Raw genomic sequence first — 23,839 nt, forward strand, 5'->3', positions numbered from 1 at the left:
GAGCTCAAAAACCCTCAAACTTTCGTAAATTTCTTATAAAATAAACGGAAAATGACATATTTAACTTTATTTATCTTAAAAATATGTTCGCAACATTTAAAACTCATTGGATTTTTTTTTTGATATTTTCCCTACAAATTTGCTATATTTTATGGATTTCCCTATAATTTTATTGAATTTTTGGTGGGAACCCTGTTTATAGTATTTTTATACTTGCTTTACAAATTAAACGGAATATATGAGAAGTAAATTTTTAACAATTCACAGCTTTAGCTAATTTATAAGTAAAATCATGGATATTTCTGTTGATGAACCCTCAACAAGTAGTTGTAACCATCAAGATGATGATGAAGGTAAGAATATACAACTTTTAAATAATCGTAAGAATGTAATATTATTATCTAGTTGTTTTAATATAATTAATTGAATTAAGTTTCTAATAGTATTATTAAGTATTTGTAAATTTAGTTTAATAGAGTTAAAGTACCACAACTATTTATATTTAAGTCTATTTTTGTACAATGGATAGTACAATAAAGATAAATAAATAGTCTTTTGAATAAATGCTAGTCCAATTTTGTATGCATGTTAAAGTTATTTGTATACTTAATTTTTTTTTATTAATATTTATTTAGACAATTATTGTCTCTGACACATATTTTGTTAAAATAAAGAATCTCAGTTATTGTCTATAAAACTTTTTAATAATAGCTGAAATGTTTATTAGTTTTGTTGTACTATAATATTTTTCAATAACTTCTTATTCACTGTATACTGAATAATATTTCACAACTAAAAAAGGCAAACATTAAAAAAATATATAACTTAACTAAATAAATGTAAAGTGTTAATTTAAAGTATTTTTATGAAACTAAAAAGTTAGATTTACATATCTTAAGGAACTAAGGTGTTTAATAAACAACCATTAAAATAAAATTTAGATTAAAAAAATTTGGACTTCTACATGTTTGTAATAGAAACTAATTAATAATGAACTAAAAATATTTTAGCTGTTAATTTTTTTTTTGATACTTTTTTTACTGACATCTACCCATGTTTCTATATACACCAATATTAAAATTGGTACTATCATAAGAAAGTATATACTGGTGTTTCATGTTTTTTTGTACTTCAACAAATTGATACAAAATTCAACATGTTAAAAAAACACAGATTCTTGCCCTATCTGTTTGAATGTATTTGAAGATCAGCAAATTGGAATTCCAAATAACTGCCAACATGAATTCTGTTCTGACTGTATCATAGAGTGGAGTAAAGTTTGTATGCATAATTTATTAATCATTAGTTGCTATAAAATAGCATTTAAATATACTATTTTTTTGTAGCTTATGATTGTAGCAAATATAAAGAGTTTATAACAATAAAACATAAAACGTTTAGAAAATCACAGTGGAACTTAAACAAAATTTAGTTATACCACATTAATAATTTTGAGCTGAAACTAATTTAACTATTTTAGCTCTACACATTTTAAATGTTCATATATTTTTTTAAATAAAATACCATTATTTTACAGAAAAAGTTTATATAATTTAAAACTTTTAATATGTGAAATTATCTTCAAGTTTGGATGTTTAATTATTGTCACTTTACTAAATGATATTTTCAATATTTTCTAAAAACTTGTAGTTGTTTTTTTTTGGAGAAAACTAACACATGCCCAATCGGTAGAAGAAAGTTTGACTCGATAAAAGTTTACCAGAGATCAGAAAACTGTGATAATTTAGTTTGTGAAGTAAAATTAAAAGAAGAGGACAAAAAACCTTTACAGGTTAGTAAAGATTTCTTAGTATTGCTACGCTATATTACACTGTAATAGTTCTATGTTTTATTTGTTTTAAAACCAGTTTATATTAATTATCTTAAGAATTACTTTCTGAAATTTGTATTTTGTTATTTATATTACAGCTTGTAAATGCAAATTACTTATATTCAAACGTAGTACTGATGTACCCCATAACATTTCACAAAAATAATATTTTTAAATGAATCAAAGGTGGATTACGATGATGAAGCAATGCAGCACTACAACACGGTTGTGTGCGAAATTTGTGGCAGCGGTGAGAACGAGGACAGCTTGCTTCTTTGCGATGGCTGCGATAAAGGGTTGGTGATAACTGTATATAAGAACATTTTAGCTAATTTCGCACTAATAGACCTTTCAAAGCTTATACGATTTATTGCTAAGTCTACCTTTGGTACAATTTACTCTTACCTGCATTATTCGTTGTGAAATAGACTAATACTCAAAGTGGTGTGTAATATTTTAATATTTTTTGTGCACAGTTTTTTTGTAACTCCCCACAATATTAATTTTATGCAAACACTTTATTTAAACAGTCTTTTAATTATTAAAAGAACCTATTTTATTGTAAATTCATTTATTTTAATCAGATTTCACACTGCCTGTCTAACTCCTGCCCTGTCTGAAATTCCCCTCACTGAATGGTTCTGCGACGATTGTGCCTTGAATTTCCCTGTGGAAGGTGAACGTTTTGTAATATTTATGAAAACTTTCAGATTATTAGTATATAAGTAGATTTCTAAAGTTTGTTTCATTTCACAGCCATGTATGGGGAGAACACGCGCAGAATGGGCAGAACTCTCGCGACTGAACAAACAAGGATGCTTGTTCAAAGATCAAGAACAACAAGAATAAGCAGAGTTTCCAATGCGTCATCATCTTTATCAGTTTGTTATGCAGTATAGTTTACAGAATTCTGTTTTTGCATAGTTTCATGCTTAATTTTTTTTGTAAGATTGTATATAAATTTGCAGCAATTTTAGTATTGAGCTAAAATAGGACATTTATTCAACTTTAGTTATCTCCTGTAGTAATGTTTTGATAAATGCTACTCTTAATAAAACTGTAATTTACACCTGTACTTCTTAAAATTCTTAAGTAATAAATTTTAGATGCTTTCTAAAATTTTTGTCTAACAAAAAACATGTGCTTATTTATTAGGAACACACAGTATGATATTTGTTGAATAATTGTTGGAAAGCCTTAAAAAAGTTGTTTACAAAGTATTAAAGCACTGCCAGGGTTGCCAAAAAACTTGAAAACCTGGAATTTAAAAATTTAGGCTAAAAAACCTTGAATTTGAGAAATTTTGAAAAAAAACTAGAATTTCAAACAGTTTTTACATGTAAAATAAATTTTGTAGATAAATTTTGATTTGACACAAAAAATCTTCCATATAGATAAAAATTTTTTGTCATCATCAAATTATTTTTAAACACATTTGAAGTAGCTTTACAATATCTTTTCAATGTTTTTATACTATTTAAAACATTTTTTAATTTAAACTTGACTTTATACTAAAAACAGACCAAGAAATGTGTACTTATAAAACCTGAAGGAAAATTTGAGAATCTAGAGAAAATTGTTTAAAACATTTGACAACCCTGCAGCCAAATATTTTAATATATTTCCAATTCAAACAGTCAGCAATGTCGGCAATCCTGCAAGAAGTGTACCAGAACATAAACAGCAGCCACCTGGTCAGCGTTCCGTCCGATCAAGTGACCAGGGGGAGGACAAGAAGGAAGAGGAGGTCGAGAAAGAAGGTCACTACCAGAAACACTGCGAGGAGATCCCGCTCCAATAAGAGACAAACGTGTTCGTAAAGTTGTTTTGATTTAAAAACTAAAATACCAGTTCGGTGTATTATTGAACCTTTACCATAGTTTCTTAGTTTAGTATTATACAGATTGCTGATGTTTTTAAGTTGTTAATAAAAAAGCTGTTTTATAAGTTATAAAGTAAAACTAAAATAATATAAGTTTACAAAATGCTAGTCTTAAAAAACTATATTAGACTGCAGTATTTTTTGGATATTATGATAAAACATATCTGTTCAATGAAATAATTTAGCTAGAGATTGAAATGTCTTGTTTTAAATTGGTTAAAAATTTAATAAAACTTTTTTCTTACAACAGCGCGATCAAGCGGAAATAAGAAAACAAACAGGCCGGTGCCGGGTAGCGGTAGTGCCACATTGGCGCCTGTTTCTTTGTTCGGAAGCAACAGTGTGTTTGACGAGTTTGAAACCTCTGATAAGTTTGTGTAATATTACTAGTTGGAAAGTTTGTAAATGTATCACTGTTTAACTTTGTGTTTAAAAACTATCAATACATTTTGCTCAGTGGAACAAAGTTTTTAATGATGTCCATAATAACTTTCTATACATGCTTAACATAAAATGAAATAATATATAAAAATAAAGTAAATTAGTAAATACTTATTTACGTTTAGTAGTTTCTTAGTACAATGTTCAAATGTAAATGAGCTATCCTACATCCTAACATGTTTTTTTTTATTTTACAAATAAAGTTTTATATAATCCTTAAATGGAAATATTAATTATTAAATATACATAATACAGTGAAGAGGAGGAAGCTATGCATGTACTGGCATCAAAACACCAACAATTATCAGAATCCGCGCTCAGGTTCAACAGACCCCTGCCTTCCATGTTTGTCAAGAATTCCAAGGAATGGGAACCCAAAACCACCATAGACCGGCCTAGGTTTCTTTTGCTAATAATGTGTGGTTTATTTTATTTACAATTTCAAAATGTTAAAATTTTCAAGAAGAATAATAGCTTTTTATTGTTTGACACAATAGCATACTTAACAACAGTTCATTTATGATAAATATACTAATTTTAGATAAATTTAACAGTTTAATGTAGGATACGATAAAATCATTATTTTTGAAATCTAAAAGCAATTGTTTTGGTTTAAACCCTTAATACTTTCTTAAGTTGTTTTCAACATCTATGAAGTAAGTTTTTCCTCAACTGAATGACAATTGAACAGTAAAATATTTTATGTGTAATGTAGCAGCAGTGCTTCTTGCGACCTGCTGGGCAGCATACTGAGCAGCCAGAAAGTCCTTTTGGCCCCTTCGAACCACATCACCGTGGGTCGCAACGGCGTCATAAAACCCAACGAGCAGTTCAAAATGGAAGAGAAGAGAAAACTGAGGAAGCAGAAGGAAGTTGAAATAGGTTTGGTTTGTAGGGCTAGCGGTTAAGACTTTAGAGTTGCGTTGACTGACTACTTTAAAAATGGGGGTTTTGTGATCGTTTATAAGTTTGTTTTTGCGGGTAATACTGGGAAATATGAATGTCTGGCTTTAAAGTTTACTGTAAGATTTAAGTTTTAGAGCCGTAAGACCCTGAGATCAGAATGTTCTAAAAGTGAAAATATTTTCGGTAAGTAGATTAAGTTACTACAAGCAGAGTGACGTTGACTAGTTTAAGAGTTTTTTAAATACAAAAAGTTACAAGTAGAAAGTAAGATATCTTTCTACTATCTCTTGAAAAAAAAAATTTGGTTGTACGTACATATATGTTACATTAAATAAGTTATTTTTTTAGTTTTCAAGGTTATCTTTGATACAGTAATACAAAATGAAAGTCATATAAGTTTTTTTACAGCCTTAAAACATTTAATAAATTGCAGTATATCAAAATTAAGTAAGTTTTTTAAAATACTAGGTTAGTTGTTTTACAAAATTTAATATAACATTTAGCACATGTAATAAATAAGTCTTAAAATTATTTGTTTATATCAATGTTTCATTAATTTAGCTTAAAGTTATAAGTTTTATAAATTTAGTTTTATAAAAATCACAGTTTTTACTAAGTATTTTTATTAACTACAATTTAAGTATACCAACAGAAAATTAATTTACGTGCACATGGTGGTTTACCAAATTTCCAAATTATTCCAGCCAATGGTTTTTATTAAACAATAAATTTAAAAATTCTCAAATGCTAATTGAATTGCATATGCAATGTGCAACAACCTTACTTAAATTGAAGCCTTTGCTGAAATATTTTGCTATATAGTTTAACTATTTATTGACTTTAAATCTGTAGTTTTACTCAAACTCTGAATAAGTTTATGCTTAAGTTTTTTATTGAAGCTATTTGGTTAGTTTAAAATATATTCAAAAATTTATTATTTTTTGCTATCAAGGTATGAGGTTAGTTTTATATTTAATTTTGTTAACTACAATAACAAAAATCATGCTTTTTAGACTACTATCACATTTTATAGCTTTTTTAAGTTTAAAATAAAGATTATTTTGTTAAAAATTCTTACATTCAAACTTAAAATTTTTTAATTATCAATTGTATTAAATTTATAAAGTTGAATAAAGTTTAAGACTAAACTTTACTATAGCTTATATATTTTTGTATATTTTATTAGCTTCCACAGTTGCATAGATAAAAAAAATAATACAGCTACCTTTTAAAATCATTAATTAAAAAGAATTCTTAACTTATGTTCTAGTTTCAAATATATAAAAGCAATAGCTCAACTTCAAGACAGTAAAAATTAGAAATAAGTGAATTATGTTTTTGTTGAATTTAAAATTAATGTAAATACATATGAAACACACATTTAGGTATGTTTTATATTTAAAAACTTTACTTTTTAATAAGTTTTATGTATAAGTTATGTAATAAAAATTTAAAAAGTTGATAAAAATAAATTAAAAACCAACTTATAATATTTCAATAAGAGTTAATATTTATGAAATATATTTTAGGTATTTTCGGTTATTTTCATCTTTGCAATCTTAGATTATTAGATTATGTTTTATAACTTTAAGGCAATTTGAATATTTCTTTATAACAGCATAAGTAAAAAACTAAGTTTCAGGTTAGTTTTAAAAGTATGACAATTTAATAAAAAATAATTTAGTTGAACAAGTTAAAATTAATTCAAGTACAAAATTAATTAAGGTACAAAATTAAATTACTGATTCTTGTGCAATTTAGATCAATTTATCATACTTAAGTGAACTTTAAAATTTGATTATATCAAAAAAAACTTTGTTAAAGAAATTTTTAAAATGTTAATTTTTATTTTGCATGAACTTATACTTTAATTAAATAAATTAATAAAAACTAAAATTAATTTGATTAAAAAATTAATTACTAATTTTTGTACCACATTTTACAAGAAAGATATAAAAATACTTTGTAGTAATATCTTTGAAGTTTTAGCATTAAAGTATATTTTTTTTAAAGCTAACAGAATAACGTTGATAAAGATAATTACATAAAATTAATTCTTTTTTAGTGAAATATAATTTTTTAATAGTTTTTTCTACATGTAGTCCAAAACTTTAGAAAACGTCACTATTGTATGTCAAAGTTGAGAAGTTAATATTTCTTAATAAACTCTAGTAGCTTTATAAATATAAGTCCAAATCCTTTTAACTGTAGATTTAGTTGATTTTAATTAGGCTTTGATAAGGTTTAAACACACATCAAAATTGCTAGTATACTTAAAATCAGTCTGATTTGAATATTTGACGAGTCAGCAAAAAAGGGCTTTTTTCATGTTATTTTAATCTAAACTATAAAAAAAAAATTTATTAGTTTTTATATTTTTGGGTAAGGTGGGTTAGGTATAAAGATAAAAAAATCTTTTACAAAGTTTGCAGATTCCGCAAATATGCAAATCTGACTGACCTTTAAGTATGTTTTCCCATCAAAATTATAACTTACTCAGCTTTGTCGAAAACTTTCTTAATAGATTTTTTGTAAGTTTGTTTCATTAAAAAGATAAGTTAAAGTACGTATGTATTTTTAGTTTCAAAGTTTAAAACAAGAAATATATTTTTAGTGTCAACAGATTAGTTTGAAAATAGATTTAAGCTTCTTTTAAAAACAAAAAGAAATTTTTGCGGTTATAATTGTTTGCCTTGTTGCTAGATAGTCGTTAAATCAAAATAAAATATTTTTTCCTGAGTTCAAGTTTTTAAGTAGAGGTCAAGCTCATAAAATTTGTGATTACATGGTAAATACCAAACAGTGCAAACAAATAGTTTAACTGAAATATTTGTGTGTTTCCAAGTGAGCAGTTTTTGTTTACATTAGCCAGCCCACATATATTTATGTAACAATTCAAAGCAACAATTGTTAATAACTCAGTTAAGCATGCCTATAAAGCACTTAAACAAATACTCATCAGCTTAGCTTAACAATTTTCTTTTTGTAGTTTTTTTTACCGTAATAGAGAACTTTTAAAAGCAATTTGTAAGTTGTAGATATAACATAACTACATTTAAAGTCTCAAAATTAATTTTTAAGCATTTAAATTTTTGTTAGAAATAATTTTTGTTTTCATCCTTATTTATTATTTCACTCAGTACATAAATTTGTAATAGTTTTTACACTATAGTTATAACCTTAAGTTTTTGTTTTTTTGAATGCTCAAATATACAAAAATATTACAGATTTTTTATACATGAAAAACATTTACAATTATTTGTATAATAAAATCATCTAAAGGCATAAAACAATAATGTTGATGAAAAAACCTGAAATGAGTAAAAATTATTTTCATTAATAAGTATAATATAAAAAAAAACATTCATTTGCTATAGCTACATTGCTCTTTAGCTTTTTATAGTATTTTTTTACAATTTTATCGAGGTTAAAACTTTCTTTTTTAACCTAAATGTGAATTTTGTTTACATGCTAATTTTAAAACTTCAGAAAATTCAAAAAAAAATTTTGCAAACGAAAACTATTTGTTTTTAATTTGAAGGCTTTAAATAGTCTAAATTTGATCAATTCTTAAACTAATTGAGTATTAAAATTAGCTATTTCAAGGTTAGCTAGTGTCCGGAAATAAAACGACTGCTTGAAAATACATGCTTTTATTTGTGCATTTTCTGCTTGGTGTAAGCGTTTTAAATTCACGTTTAAAACCATCTAAGTTGTTTGCTTAAGTGTTTATACTTAATTTTTAATATTTGTATGCTCGTATCATATTTAGCATAAGTTTCATATATTCTGCTTATTGTACATATGAAAAATAATATTATAAATTTAGATATAGAATTTTTTATTATTTATTACTGTAATGTATTTTTTTTCTAAGCAAATAAAGTTTTAGTAACTGTATAAACTTATAGCACTGTATGACTGTATGCACTAAACTTACTGAAAAATATTCAAGTTATCTTCTTCAATATTGTTTAAAAGGTCTAACCTAATTGATTCTAATATAAAAATACCTTTTTAGTTTGTAAAGCTCTAAATTTTTATACCATTAGTGAATTTACAGTCCTTTTTTTAGTTCTTAGAAAATACTTTGCATCACCAGAAAACATTTAAATTTGTATTAAATAAAATTTGTTTCAAAAAACAAGATTATAATCTTATTGAAAGCTTCTTTTTATAATGTCAAGTAATTCAACTTAATTTTAATGATATATGATATATATGTAATAAAAAAACATGTTTCATATACGTTTCAAATTAAATATTTTACAAGAAATTTATTTTCATAAAGTTTTTAAAATAGTTTGATCATAAATTATTGAACTTTAAACATAAGTAAACAGTATTTGTTTTATGTTTTGAGTATAACTTGTTTATTTCTAAAGTATCAACCACCATAAAAAGAAATTTAAATGCTAAACATAAAACCTATATAATATTATAACTTCGTTTCTAGAAATTTAAGAATAACTTTAAGTAATATCAACAAGCGGTAGATCATGTAGGCTATATGATAGTAAACGCTGACAACAGACTATGAATAATTAATTTCGTATGATAAATAATCTGAGCACAAAAAGAAAACCGCATTTTCCTTTTTAATGTTAATAGAGATAAGGTTTTAAATTGAGTAGATAATTGAAATAAGCTTCATGTAAATCATTATAGACATTGTTTTAAATTTCTATTTTTGTGGGTTATTAAATTTTACAGTGTCTCAGAGTACTTTGTACCTGGGAATATTATAAGTAGTTGGTCAACGCCACTGAAAGTCTAGCTGCATATACTATTACCTATTTTTTAGTTTAAATATCAAAAGTAGTTTATATTAGTATCTATTAGCTTAATCATTAAATTTTCATGTCTGTTACATGTCTTTCAACATTTCTTAGTTTATAGTGTATTAAGTTTTACTTGTAATGTTTTGTATCCTTAAAAATCTAAACAAAAGCTTCAAAATATTTTTAGTATAAAATACAATTCATACCTAAAGTATATCTATGCAAATGCGTACCAAAATTTTCATTTTTTTGTTAAAATTAAGTTATACAATTATTTTGGAAGCTAAAAAAAGTTAAAAGATGTTAAGATATCACCTACAGTTATTCAAAAATCACCTTGATATTGTTAAAAGTAGTCAAATCTCAAAGTCATACAGTGCTATACTTGTACAAAAACTTAAACTAAAAAAATATTAAAGGTTAAGCAAGCTTTAATAAATATTCAGTTCTAAATCTATTTCACGTATAATAATATCTAACAAAAGCTGCTTATTTTTTGTTTCAAGCTTAACTTTGAACAAAGAAAACATTTTACTATTTACATATTACTCGTATTGCTCTTTAATAAGTAAATTTGATAAGCTCTTCGTAGAACTGTATTCTACAACTGTGATATTTGCATTTTGACTTTATTTTTTTTGTAACAGTGTTATCAACTTTAAAAGTTGAGAGTTTTGTTGATTGTTTGTTGACTTAAAAAATTTAATATTAAAAACTTTATTTGATATTTTTTGTTTTTTATTAACTAAGACTTGATTTTTTAAAACCAAAACTTATAAAACTTTAATTTTGAAACGTTATGTTAAGTTTATTGAATTTTTAGTAAATAACAGAAACATTGAGTTTATTGTACAATATGTAATTGTATATAACTCAATTTATCGTTGTTTTTCAGATAGATACTTAATTAATTAAAACATTTCTGCAAAAAATTGTCTCACAAACAGCACGCCATTCAGCAACGAAAACAAAGCCAGCAAAAATGTCATCTGTGCCGCCCCACAGCGGTAAAAACCCGTTCAAGAAAGCGCCCATACAAATAAAAATGTCCAAGGTCCTGCCCACCCAGCCGAAGGAGGAAGAGTACGATCCGTTCAACCCCACCGACGACAAAACCCCGCCGGAAAGTCCCAAGCACGAGGACACTTACGACCCGTTCGACCCGACCCTCTCCGACGAGGAGAAAGAGGTTGAAAACGGCGCCAAAATGGTCGCGGATAAAACCCCCGATGTGGAACAGGCTTGCGAAAAAGAAGGTTACTTGCTCAACCCGGAAATCGCTGCCAAATGGATTGAAATGAAAAAGGTTGAGTTACGTTTTTTTTCTATCTTTTATTTGTAAAATTGCGTTTCAGTTTGTATAACTGTTTTTATTTAGTGTTTTTTGTATGGATTATAAAACCTTAATGTTTCAGTCTAAACTTTATTAAGTTTGTTAAAAATAAAAACATTTTATTAATTCATATTTTTAACAAATGTTACTTAAATATAAATCTTTTATTTTTTGAAGTATTACAACTTATATATTTTAAAATTACAATGAAGTTCTTAATGATTAAACTTAGTTTTTAATATAAAGCAAGTTTTTCTAATTTCAGACACATGAAGCAGAAAAGGCAAAGAAGAAAAAGATACCAAGGAAAGAGTCCTCCGAAGACGACATCGATATGTTTGCCAATTCTTCACCGGAACATTCGCCTGAGCGTGTTTCTTCGCAGGAACATCAGGAAGATGATGACGTGATGGACCTGATCGAAAATATTGGTGGCAGGGATGAACCGAAAACTAAAGATAACGTTGAAGAAAAGGAAGCCGAAAACTCACATGAAGAGAGTAAAAAGTCACCGATTGCTGGAGATTTGTCGCCTGTTCAAGTTTCAGTTGATGAAAATACAAAAGAAGCAACTGAAGTTCCGCAAGAAACTGAAGAAAAGCCGGAATCAGCCAATCTTGAGGTGCCGGTAGAAGACAAGAAAGATGCTAAAAGCGAAGCCTCGTCGAGCCGAAAGCGAAAGCACAGCGGGGAGACGGGAAACGAAAGCGAAGACAAGAGCAAAGCGGGGCAGAGCGAAAGTGAAGCGGAGGGCAAGAAGTCGAAGAAGAAAAAGAAGAAAGAAGACAAGAAGGCGAAGAAGAAGCACAAAAAGAAGCACAAGGAAGAAAACGATTCTGATGAGAACGAGAACGACATCATCGCTGAGGAAAACCGCATCTTGCAGGAGGAAGCTAAGAAGAAGGCTAACAAGCCGGAGAAGGAGAAAGAAGCCGAAAATAAGAAGGCGGTTGTGGAAAACGGCAGGTCAAGGGAGAGAAGTAAGACTCCGAAGAAAAACAGAGACAGGAGCGCGAGCAGAGGCAAGCGTAAGAGGAGCCGGAGCAGGAAGAGGAGCAGAAGCCGCGACAGGAAGAAGCGAACGAGGAGGTCGAGATCTCGCAGTAGGAGAAGAAGGTCTACTTCGAGGGACAGGCGTAGAAAGTCCAGGGATCGAAGAAGGAGCAGATCGCGCTCGAGGGAAAACAAGAGAAGCAAGCACAGGGACAGGAAACGATCCAGGTCGAGAAAGAGATCAAGAGAGCGCAAAAGATCGAGATCTGGAGACCGTAAAAAATCGAGGGATCGCAGGAGATCCGCATCAAAAGGCAGGAGAGAGCGAAAAAGGTCCAGGACTCCTAAGAGGTCTCCGACTCCCCAAAGAAAGCGTAAAAGTTCCAGATCCGTTTCAAAGAAAAGGGAAGACTCAAGAAACAAGCTTGACCAAAATTCGAGTAATTTGAACCAAAGGAAAAGGTCCAGAAATCAGAGCTTTTCTTCTGCAGTCAGCATGGAGTGGGTTAAAGTTTTAACATTTTATATATTGTGTTGATATGTAAAGTGTTAATTTTTATTAAATTTTAAATGTTTTGGATTTAGGATATTTTAAATTTTTATCTGTTTCTTGTCGTTTTGCAAATAGGTTGTATTCAACGTATCAATGTTCTACACATTCAGATGACGGATATTTTTCCAGATCTATAAGTCATAGCAGTAGTATCATCATTAGCACTTAGTTACTGGACTTCACAATTTTATACTTACTTATTTTTGTAAACATAATTTTTTTTTTTTTGAACCATTCTAAAAAGCTACTCAATACCAAAGTTAACAACGAAAAATTACTAAACTAATTATAAAGTATGCATTTAAAAGTTTAGAGATAGTTTGTATTAATTTGAAACTTTTAACAGTTCAAGCATGCAGAGCAGTTCGAAAGTCAACAATTCCCTGAACAGCTCCCAACAAGAATCGCCCCACCCCATTGACGCCTCCAACGACGAATTCTTGGGTATTTCCCGAAAACGAAAGCGCAGCGACCAGGGTTTGTTTTCGCCCAAGGCGTCCTACGTACCCACCAGTGAAAGCGGCAAAAAGCTGCAGATGGAATTTCAGTCTCCCAAGGTTATTTCGACGGTGGTGAACAATGGCAACGGAAAACAGTCCGAAGACGATGATGGTAAAATTTGTTGTTTTATAAAAAATAAATAACCGTATATACAGGTTTTCACAGCATCTTGTATAAATGAGTTGTTGCCATAATATATCAACTAAATATCTCGTTAATTGTAGGTAATTAATTCAAAATTTACTCTGTTTATTTTTGAATTAGCATGTTTGTTTTAACACTTAAGAATACAACTTTCATTATTCTTAAAATCTTGTTTTATACTGCACCCTTGATATTCAAAATAAAAACTAATTTTTATTCCTGTTTGTTGTTTATTGTACAGATTGTTACAGGTTTGAATTTGAAAATTTCACAGATCAAAACTCAACGCCTGCCAACCCCAACATCATCCAAATATCGTGCGTGGCCGAAATTCCTAAACAGCAGGAAGAAGAAGCCTCTCAAGACTCCGCTGCCATGGAAACGAGTCAAGACGGTGGATCGGTTGCCATGGAAGCCCCTTCCCCCTCTCCGGAGCGAGACAATGAGAGTTTGAAGGCCAAGCTGGAAGCTTTTAAGAAGAACAACATCCAGAGAATGCTGCAGGATCAGAAGGAAAACGTTAATAAAAATTCGTTATTTTAAACAATAAAAATATTTTTTGATCAACTTTTAATTAAACTGTTTTAATTTTTTTTATTCAACATTTTCATAATTTTTGATATAAATATTCGGACGACAAAATAATTTAAAGTTTTCATAGTTGAATTAAGTTTTAATAACTATTAACTGATGAAAAGATCAAAGTTTTTTTTGTTGGTGTTTGAAAATCTATGTTTAAATAAGCATTAATTTTGCAGGATGAAGAACACAGAGATGACGATTCGCAGTTGTCAGTCCACAGTGGTAAAAGTAAGGGAAACACGAGCAATGCCAGCAGTGGCAAGTGTTAGTTTATCATAGTTTTATACATTTTATTTAAAAAGTATTAATATTCAACATTTTTAAGAAGTACCGTTGCTTATCATCTGTATCAGGGTTTACTAAACTGTTTTTCATGAAGCCCCTTTTAAAGATTTATAAAAAGCTATTGCCCCCTCCGACTAGATTTATCAAAAAAAAAACTGTAAAATTTACCTAAGACTTTCTTTTGCTCTTCACGACAACTCCAGAATCTGTAGAGTAATTTAAAAATTATGGCCTCATTGCCCCCCTGTGGCCCATTTACTACTCATGGCCATCCTTTTGCTGTTTATGGCTCACATTGGGAAACCCTGGTATAAATACTATATCTAGGTTTAAAAGTTTCAGTTGCGCTGATATATATCCTTTTACTTTTATAAGTTCTTAATCACTCTTTAAACTACAGAGCTTTAATCACATTTGCACATTTTAAACTTTTTCATGCAGCATCGAGCAAGAGAAACAAGCGAAACAAGATGATCGAACCGTCGCAATCGCCGCCGTCCCCGGAAAATTCCCCTCAACAAGATTCCCCTCCCCCGCAACAACCGAGCAAGTTGAACCCGGCGCAGATACTGAGCATAGCGGGCTACTCTGGCGCGCAAGCATCCAGCGCGAAGAACAAATTGTCGCTGAAGCAACTGTCGCAAACGTTCGGTCTTGATAAGGTAGGTTTATTTGATTAAGTAATTATTACATGGAAGAAATTGGGTTTTTTTTTTGTTTATTTTTAAGTAATTTTTTTGGTAAATCTGACAAAGTATCAATTAAGGAAGAATCAAAAGCCTTTTAACTTAATAAAATTGCCAGTGTTTATGATAACAAAATAGGATTGAAGTTTGAATTGTTTTTTTTTTTTAAGTAAGTTTGAGCTAGTTGATAGATAATTGTTTTAACTAAGGTAGCTTAAATAAAACATTGTCTGAATAAAGAGTTAGACATGTAAGTGATAATAGATTGTAGTCTTATTAATAGTTTCAATAAGTCATAGTTAAGTTTTTTAGTGTCGTAATAAATAGTTTTTATCATGTTAGGTTTATAATAAGCAAATTTATTAATAACTTGTTGAGATGTACATTATATATACCTAATTTCTCAGTTAAAATCAGGTCAGAAGTTTATGAGTTATTACAAAGAAGTCTTATAATTTGTACTATATTTATTAAACAAAACTAGTTGAGTAATTGAATTATATTTAATTTCTTTTTTATTTACTTTTACAGATATTACCGAGCAAAGATAACAAAGTAAGTTTATTGCTTTTTTGTGGCTAAAGTAATCACATAGTTATAAGCATTTTAAATTCACTTTTATTTTTATCTACAAATACATATTTAGAATTAAAATAATTCGACAGAAACTGCTTTATTTTTTTTAAGTGGTTTAAAAAATAGCTTTATAAAATGACACTTTATTAAACAATACGTTTGAAGATTGTTATAAATTTAACTTCTTTATTTTTGTAGATTTTAAATATTAAAAACAAATGTTTAATTATTCTTTAACTATTGAACATATCAAGTTAGTTCAGTTTTTTAATCACATTTTAGCTTCTAGTTACAAAGCTTAAATCACAATTTTACGTAGCACGATTAAAAATAGCACAGTATACTTGCAGGGTTGCCACAAGGTCAGGAAAAACTAAAATGAATGACAAAAGTCAGGAAATTTGACAAAATTTAAAAAACGTTAAGTATTTTCTGTTTAAATTAAATAAATTCTTTGTTTTCCAAATACTTAAAATGATAGAAAATTAATTAGAAATCCTCTAAAGTCAGACTAAAATTACAAAATTTTTCTAGAAATTTACAAAATTACTTATTTTCCAATATCTTCATCTGGTAAAATTTAGTAAAATATCCTTCATAAAACTGGAAAGTTTTTGTTTGTTATATTGAACAAACAGGATGCTTTTTAGTATTGATGATCTGTGGCAAGGACACTTCAATAGTGAAATTGTGATATACACAAAAGTTTATCTTGCAAAATTTTAGAATCAAAGTGTTTTTTGTTTAAATAAATAATTAAGTTCTTTATAATTAAGCTCTAAGTTTTGTATTTTATGTAACAAGTTTATGTGTATACTTAACCTCTTTATAATTTCAAAGTTTTTAAAATATGAAAAATAAGTCACAAGAGAGGTATAAGCTATGGTTAAATTTACTTATTTATAATTTTTTGTAGAATAACTGAAGTCTTAGAAATAAATATAAGTAGATTTATTTGTCACAAATTTTATACTAAATGATAAGAGGAAATGTAAGTTTGAAAACTATATATAGTTTCAAGTGCTTGATTATGTATTTTAGGATAAGTTTAAATTAAGAATTGGGTTTAGAAAAGTCAGGAAAAAATTAATAAAAAGTCAGGATTTTTTCCCAGCTTGATCTGTGGCAACCCTGTACTTGTTAATAAATTACAGTAGTTTATTAACAATAAATTATAAAATTATTCATATTGATGTTCGAAATACTTTTAAATGTAGTAAGAAATTTTAAACTACATTTATTTTATGGAGATTGAGTTATTTAGTTCAGTCTAAGAAAACAAAATTACTAAATAAATAATAACTTTTTTTGAAATTAAATTAGTTATAAATGCTAGTAGTATCAGGAACCATTATAGCAAAATAATGTCTAAGTATCAGATATTAGAAAATAAGCATTTTAAGTATGAAAAATATATGTTATACTTATTATATTTATCATTTAATATATATAATTTGAAGTTTGATATGGATATTTAATAGTTTTATAATTAAATATTTTAAACTTTCGACTTAACTTGTGATTTTCTGTTAAGAGTCGGTTAGTCGCATAGTGTCTAAATTAAAAGATATTTGGTTATTATGCTTATGTATATTGTCTTTTTTTCAAAAATTGATTTGTAATTTGATAAAATCAACAGTTAAATATTGTCAACAGATCCTCAGCAAAGATCTGAAGAATTCCGGCAGCAAGATGGAAGATGACGACTACGAAGTTTCATCAGCGGTCGATCTCATGAACAAGACTAAAATGAAACAAGTTGGTTTTATATAAAAGAAAATAAGGTTACGGTTAACTTTAGGTGAGCACCAATATCAAGCTAAAATTATAATACATTTGATGTCTTATTTAATCATAATTTTAGGCAAAAAATTTATCTTTTATAAATACATGAATAAAATTAAACTTATATATCATAGCTAATAAACTTATATACTTAATTGCTTTCAATTTACAATATAAAAGTGATTATATCAATACAATAATTTATATTGATTATGATATTGTAAAAATCAATATTGTATTGATAAAATATTTTAGCTTTTAATATTTTAATTTAGTTCTTTCTAGCTTGTTTAAAACAAAGTATCGTTTTTTAGCCTGAAATTATGGTTAAATAAGTCGTCAAATGTACTATACTTTCAGTTTGGTATTGGTGCTCACCTAAAGTTAACCATAAACGAAAATAAATATATTTTAAAAGAAATATATTGTTTATATTTATTACTAATAAAAATATATCTTGTTTACTTTCACATGTGCTTAAATGTCAATACGTGCGCTGGCAGTCTCTACTTTTATTAATTCAATGTTGTTTTTTGTTTCAAACATCTTAATATTGTGTTGTTCATAATTAAAATAAACTTTTTTTTTTGTTTATTATTATTTAGACTATTGTTTATTTAAAATAAAAGTTTGAGCTATATATATTTTCGACTATATTTTTAACATTATAGTTAGACTGACTTTAGCATGAAATTTAATAAAATTCTATTTTACTCTTAATTTCAAACCCCAGTATATCTAGTGTAAGTTTATATTTCCTGTGAAATATACTTAAAACATTTGTTTTTTACCATGAACGCAAGAATATTTACAATAAAATTTAGAACGTAAATCGTGCGCACCTCTGGTCTAAAGCATTGATTCCAATACAAAATTCTGTTGTAAGTTATTTGTAATCTATAAAAGTATTCATACTACTTTTACGTTGTTTATTTTGGTTAAAAAATAAAGTTATAAGCTTCTTAGTATAGTTTATATTATACTACATTAATATCTCTTTTAGCTAACGAGTTTTTGAATAAATATTTAAAAACAAATTTGGTTATAAGTAAGTTCATAGTTTATAACAGGGTTGCCACTCTTTGAGCCAAAAAATCTTCCCTGAGTGACCAAAAATTTCCCTGAGTAACCTTAAGTTTCCCTGAGTATTTTTCAAATCTTAAAAAAAAAGTTTCTCTTCTAACACAAATTATTAGTACCTCATTCTCATTTTTCTTCTTTAATAATAAAAGGAAGGTTGTATGTGTATGGTTCTGCATTAAATTTATGAAAAAAACTGTTTTCAAAAACTCAATCTTAAAAGGTTTAAACCAATTAAAAATTAAAAACTAAATTTTTGCACAACTTTGTGTAAACTTCTTACTTAACTTTCTACATAAAAGAATAAAGTTTAATTTGTTTGACATTTTAATTGACAAAATTTAATTATACTATAATAATAATTTCACATGAAGAACTCACTTAAATGCATACATAATAACTTCATTATGACTTGTATGTCTTTCCTAGCAACTGTTCTGAATGCAGTAAATAAAACTTAAAAGCTTAACATTATTGTAAAAAAACCTGAAAAAAGAAAGTTTAAAGAAATAGCTAAAGAAATATCTTATATCAAAGTACAACTTAATACCTAACAACTGATACAAAATAATCTAAAATTAAAATTTTTATGTTTGATTTTATTTAAGTAAATATAAATTTAAAACTTAAAAAAACTATAATGTTAATACTAAGAATATTGAAGAACTAGCCGCAAGGCTAAAAAAATTCTAAATAACCACTTAAATAATAAAAATTACTACTTTTGAACAAAATATTGAAACTGGATTAACTAAACCTCATTCTAGATCTAGAAAAAAAATTCCCTGAGATTTTCAAAAACTTTCCTGAAATTTAGAGAAAAAATCAAAACTTCCCTGAGTTTCCCTGAGTTAAAAGAAAAATGCCAAAATTCCCTGAGTTTCCCTGAGATTCCCTGAGTTTCCCTGAGATTTTCTACAGTTTGAAAATTCCCTGAGATTCCCTGAGTGTGTGGCAACCCTGTTGTAATACTTTTAACTTCTTAAACTTTAAACTTAAACTAAAGAGTTTAAATCTTTCAGAAAGCTTAGATAACAAGTAATAATGAAGTATAAGCATTAATCACTTCGATCATATTATCAAAATTATTTGCAGTGACCTTTGTAGTGACGTAACATTTATAGGTAAATCGTTCGCTCAGTAGTATAAATATTATTTGAATAATACTTTTAACATAACTATTATTTATATATTTTTATGTGTTATCAATAAAATTTTAAAAGCTTCTATAGAGTAGCTAACCGTAAACTTTTCTACACATATCAACCGTTTAAATTTCTTTACAAAAGCACATAGTTTATATATTATGTACATCTTATCAATGATGTTGTTCATGCAATTTTAATGACATAATATAAGTAAATTGCCGTAACTAAATAAGCTAAAAATGTTTATATATTTTTAATTTCTATAATCTTGTTCAGTTAAAAGTTAGTTTATAGTAAGTTTAATATAAGCAACTTTTAAATGCAAGTCATAAATTATTTTTGATGCATAAAGTTTGCGTCAGTTTTTAAAACTTTATTATTATGTATATTTGGCACATAAATATATTACTTTTTTGAATTGAAAATATAAATATCAAAAAGCATTTAAAAAAAAATAATTCATTATATCGCACAAATTTATATTTTAAAGCAAGAACTGCTTGTAATAAAAAGTATTTAAAAAATAAGCTTTGATAAGTTTCAAAATTTATTATTTTATTTAGCTAACAAATCTCCATTTACTTCAGGTGCATTCAAAGAAAACGTTTCAGGAGAAAGTGGTGTTTGAAGCAAAGAAGGCCATAAAGGTTCACTACGAGAAGCGGGAAATTAACAAGCAACAGTACAAGGACATCATGAAAAGAGCTGTTAAGAAGGTATAAAAATGGAATAAAAAAATTGTTTGATTGTAATAAGAGCAGGGTTGCCAAAAAACTTCAAAACCTGGAAAAACCTGCAATTTGACAATTAATGCTAAAAACTTGGATTTTGAGAAGTTTTGAAAAAAATACCTGGAAAAACTAGAATTTTGAACAAAAATCACTAAAAAAGCCTGTAATTAAAAAAAATTTTACACGTTAAATAGTAAAATTTCAAATGTATCTTACAGATAAAAATTTATTGTCATCATCAAAAACTGTTTTACAAAAAAAACACATTTAAAATAGCTTTACAGTATCTTTTCAATGTTTTTATACTATTTACAGGGTTGCCACTTTACCTGGAAAAACCTGGAATTCCAAAAAACTAGGCAAAAATAACCTAGAAAAACCTGGAATTTGAAAAATTTTGCAAAAAACTTGGAAAAACCTGGAATTTTAATCTAAAAACCTGGAATTTTTAAAAATATAAACATTTTCAGTAGTAAAATTTCGATTTGACACAAGAAATCTATCATATAGGTGAGATTTTTTGTCATCATCAAAATTTTTTTTTATTAAAAAACACATTTAAAGTAACTCTAAAGTATCTTTTCAATGTTTTTATAATGTTTAGCAGTTTCTTATCAATAAATAAACTTAAAACTAAAAATAGACACAAAAATGTGTACTTTTAAAAACCTGGAAGAAATTTGGAAAACCTGGAGAAAATTTGCTAACAACATTATGATGAGGTATGTAATAATAATTAAGTTGTTAAAATGTTTTTATAAATTTGATTATTGAGATTTTTTATATAACTCATAACTATGTTCAAAAACATGTTTATGTTAAGCTAAGTAATGATATAAGTTATCAAGAAAATAATTTTTTCTACAACATTAAAGAATGTTTGACAATAATAAGGATGCAGTACTGATTTACGTATCAAGCTCGATAATAAAAGCTTGTTATCAGATTTTATAACGTAGAGTGTTTATTTAAAGGGAGTAAAACTTTCTGTTAAAAACTTATGGTTGCAAATCAAATAAGCAATAAATACAATGTTTATTTACGACATTGTTTTATTTATTTTGTTTAAATAATAATCAAAATAAATGCACAGATAACGGAGAGTGACAAGGGTGGAGAGGTGAACTCAATAAAAGTGAGCAGATTGATAAGAAGGTACGTGGATTTGGAAAGGCAAAAGCAGGAGAAAGGCGTTAAGAAGATGGATGCTCTGTTGAACAAAAGTTCTTCCAGCAAAAAGGTAGTTTAAAATATATTTCTGTAAATGAAATTTAACTGGAAATAGCTGTTATTTAAGGCCTTCTATTAAAAAAATTTAAACTTAAGTTTTTTTGTATGCACAAGTTGAAAAAAGAAATTTATGATGAAAAAGATAGATGTTTACTTAGTACCAATTTACTTGTCTTCACTTTAGTCTAACAATTTGATTTCAAGTAGAAAAAGTAGTATTTATAATCATAACCAATCAGAGATCAGGGAAGTCATCCGGCAAACACAAGAAATCCACCAGAATGTCGCCCTCCTTCGCCGCTGAAGTTGCCAAAAAGTTCGACGAAAAATACGTCAACCAACAGGGAAATTCCCCCAAATCACCGCCGCCGTTCGACCTGCCGCACACGCTTAGGAGAAACGACTCGCAGGGTGGCGACGCCAAGCGGATGTTCCAACTCCCCGACATTCCCCTCCCTCCCCCACCGCCACCTCCCCGTCCCGCTTTCAATTGAGGGAATTTCCCCTTGTGAAAATTAGCGGGAAAATTTTGTCGAATATTATCATGGATCGCCGGTTTATATTAATTTCTATAAAATAGTCACTAACTGGAATTTATGGATTTGCTATTTATTACAAAAAATAGAAATATAGCTTAACTAAATTTTTGTTAGATACTAATTAAATAGGATTAAAATAATTGATTAAATGAAATAAATTTAAGACACTGCATTACTGAAGTTTAAAATTCGCTTTTATAAAGTTATACATTTTTATGCTGAAAGTTAATGCAAACTTGAAAATACGAACATATTTTGTAGTTTGTTAAATAATTAGAACTTAGTGTTAGTTTATTGAGTATTATTGATTATATCCATTTTATTTTTGTAAACATTTTCGAGCTTGTGTTGTTTTTTAAGTATTGAAAACGTAAACATTTTTTTAACTTTGTGTCCTTTACACGCGTTTAAATAAAATGTTTAAAATAAACTAACTCGTACGGATTTAAATGATATAGTAAACTTTAAAGTAAAATGCTAATAGTATAAAAACAGAATTGTTTACATTAGTAAGTGCTTATTGAAACTTTCCTAATAAAGTTTGAGTTATCACTTTACTGACTATAAATGCTTGTTTTCTGAAGCATGATTCTTAAATATTTTTATGAAGTTTTCACGTTTTCTATTGGTTTTAATAAACTAATTTTAGTTGAAAAATTGGTGAAGTTACGGAAAAAATCTTCTGTAATATATATTTATAAATATTTTTTATCTTTTTTGCTTATACCTCTTATAAAGTTGAATAATTGATTAAAATTTTCTCTTGTGTTAGTTAATATTATTTCATTTTGAAATTAAAATGTATAGCTGAAGTTTCTTTTCTTTTTAACACACCAAGTTTTGGTCTATTATTGGTTTACTTTACATTAATTAAAATAATACAACTTGATTATGTATCTTCGTGTTTTACTTTGTTTTGATTTACTTTTAAGTGAAATATTATGTTTCAAAAACAATCTCTTACAAAAAGCTCTTAATACGAATATATTTTTTGTAAATATTTATTTTGCTAATATTGTGCGTAAATATATACTTAAAAAAAAAACAAAAAAAGTAGCTTTAATTGTTTAATATAATTTAGAAAATTTAAGTTAGTGTTCTTTAAAGCTTTTCTTTGAAATATAACTAAATCGAAGTTTAAGAATTTTAATAAAGTAGCATTTTGAATTCAATTACTTAGTAATCTCATTTTTAGCAAAACTTATAGTTTGTTACTATTATGTTTCTATTGTTTGCTTGGTTTTTGTTATGTCAAAATAAATCTACCAAAGTTAATTTACGCAAAAAAATTAAAGTTTATAGTTTTACTTCAGCTTTTTACTGTTGTAAAAAGAGCTACACTCCCTTGCGAATTACCGTGTAAACTGTATGCTTGTAGCATATCATTATTCTACTTGGTAAAACAATTAAGCTAAGAATAAGATTTATTGTTCTAAAAAATATTTTAAAGAGTGTTGTTTTTTATAGAAATGTAATGAAAGTCATGAGAGTAATAAAATAGGCATTTAATTTATAAAACAATAAAAATTTAAAGCATTGAACGAAAAAAAAAAGTTTTTATCTTAGTAAAAGTACTAAAAAAAAGATTTCATAAAATATTAACAGAAATACAGCTTAAAGATAATTAAAAAAAAAGAAAGGTTTAAAGTAATCTGATCATTACAAAAATAAACACTCAAACATCTTTATAACAAAAATTGCGTAATTAGTCGAATGCATGAGTAGTTGATTAACTAGTTTTTTAACTTATTTGAATATGTGGTATGTAGGCTTACACATTAAAAACTTGTTGTGTTAATAACTGTCAGATGTTTGATTTCTTTTCAAACAAA

The 23,839-nt window shown here is 27.3% G+C and overlaps 1 protein-coding gene across 1 annotated transcript; it reads left to right on the top strand.

Moving 5' to 3' along the window:
- The first annotated feature begins 292 nt into the window (after window positions 1-292).
- LOC145839005 (uncharacterized) lies at window positions 293-22,586 on the top strand. Its single transcript, XM_082946619.1, has 21 exons — window positions 293-353; window positions 1,174-1,277; window positions 1,667-1,792; window positions 2,018-2,127; window positions 2,416-2,507; window positions 2,588-2,712; window positions 3,469-3,643; window positions 3,964-4,084; window positions 4,410-4,553; window positions 4,870-5,036; window positions 10,789-11,147; window positions 11,440-12,668; window positions 13,067-13,332; window positions 13,640-13,884; window positions 14,124-14,211; window positions 14,674-14,894; window positions 15,450-15,473; window positions 17,151-17,252; window positions 20,095-20,223; window positions 21,332-21,478; window positions 21,708-22,586. The coding sequence occupies exons 1-21, from the start codon at window positions 293-295 to the stop codon at window positions 21,960-21,962; spliced, it is 4,290 nt and encodes a 1,429-aa protein (XP_082802745.1). The 3' UTR covers window positions 21,963-22,586.
- Window positions 22,587-23,839: the final 1,253 nt, after the last annotated feature.

This window comes from Thalia democratica, chromosome 6 (assembly GCF_965202585.1).
Source record: "Thalia democratica chromosome 6, ktThaDemo2.hap1.1, whole genome shotgun sequence".
NCBI classification, from domain to species: domain Eukaryota; kingdom Metazoa; phylum Chordata; class Thaliacea; order Salpida; family Salpidae; genus Thalia; species Thalia democratica.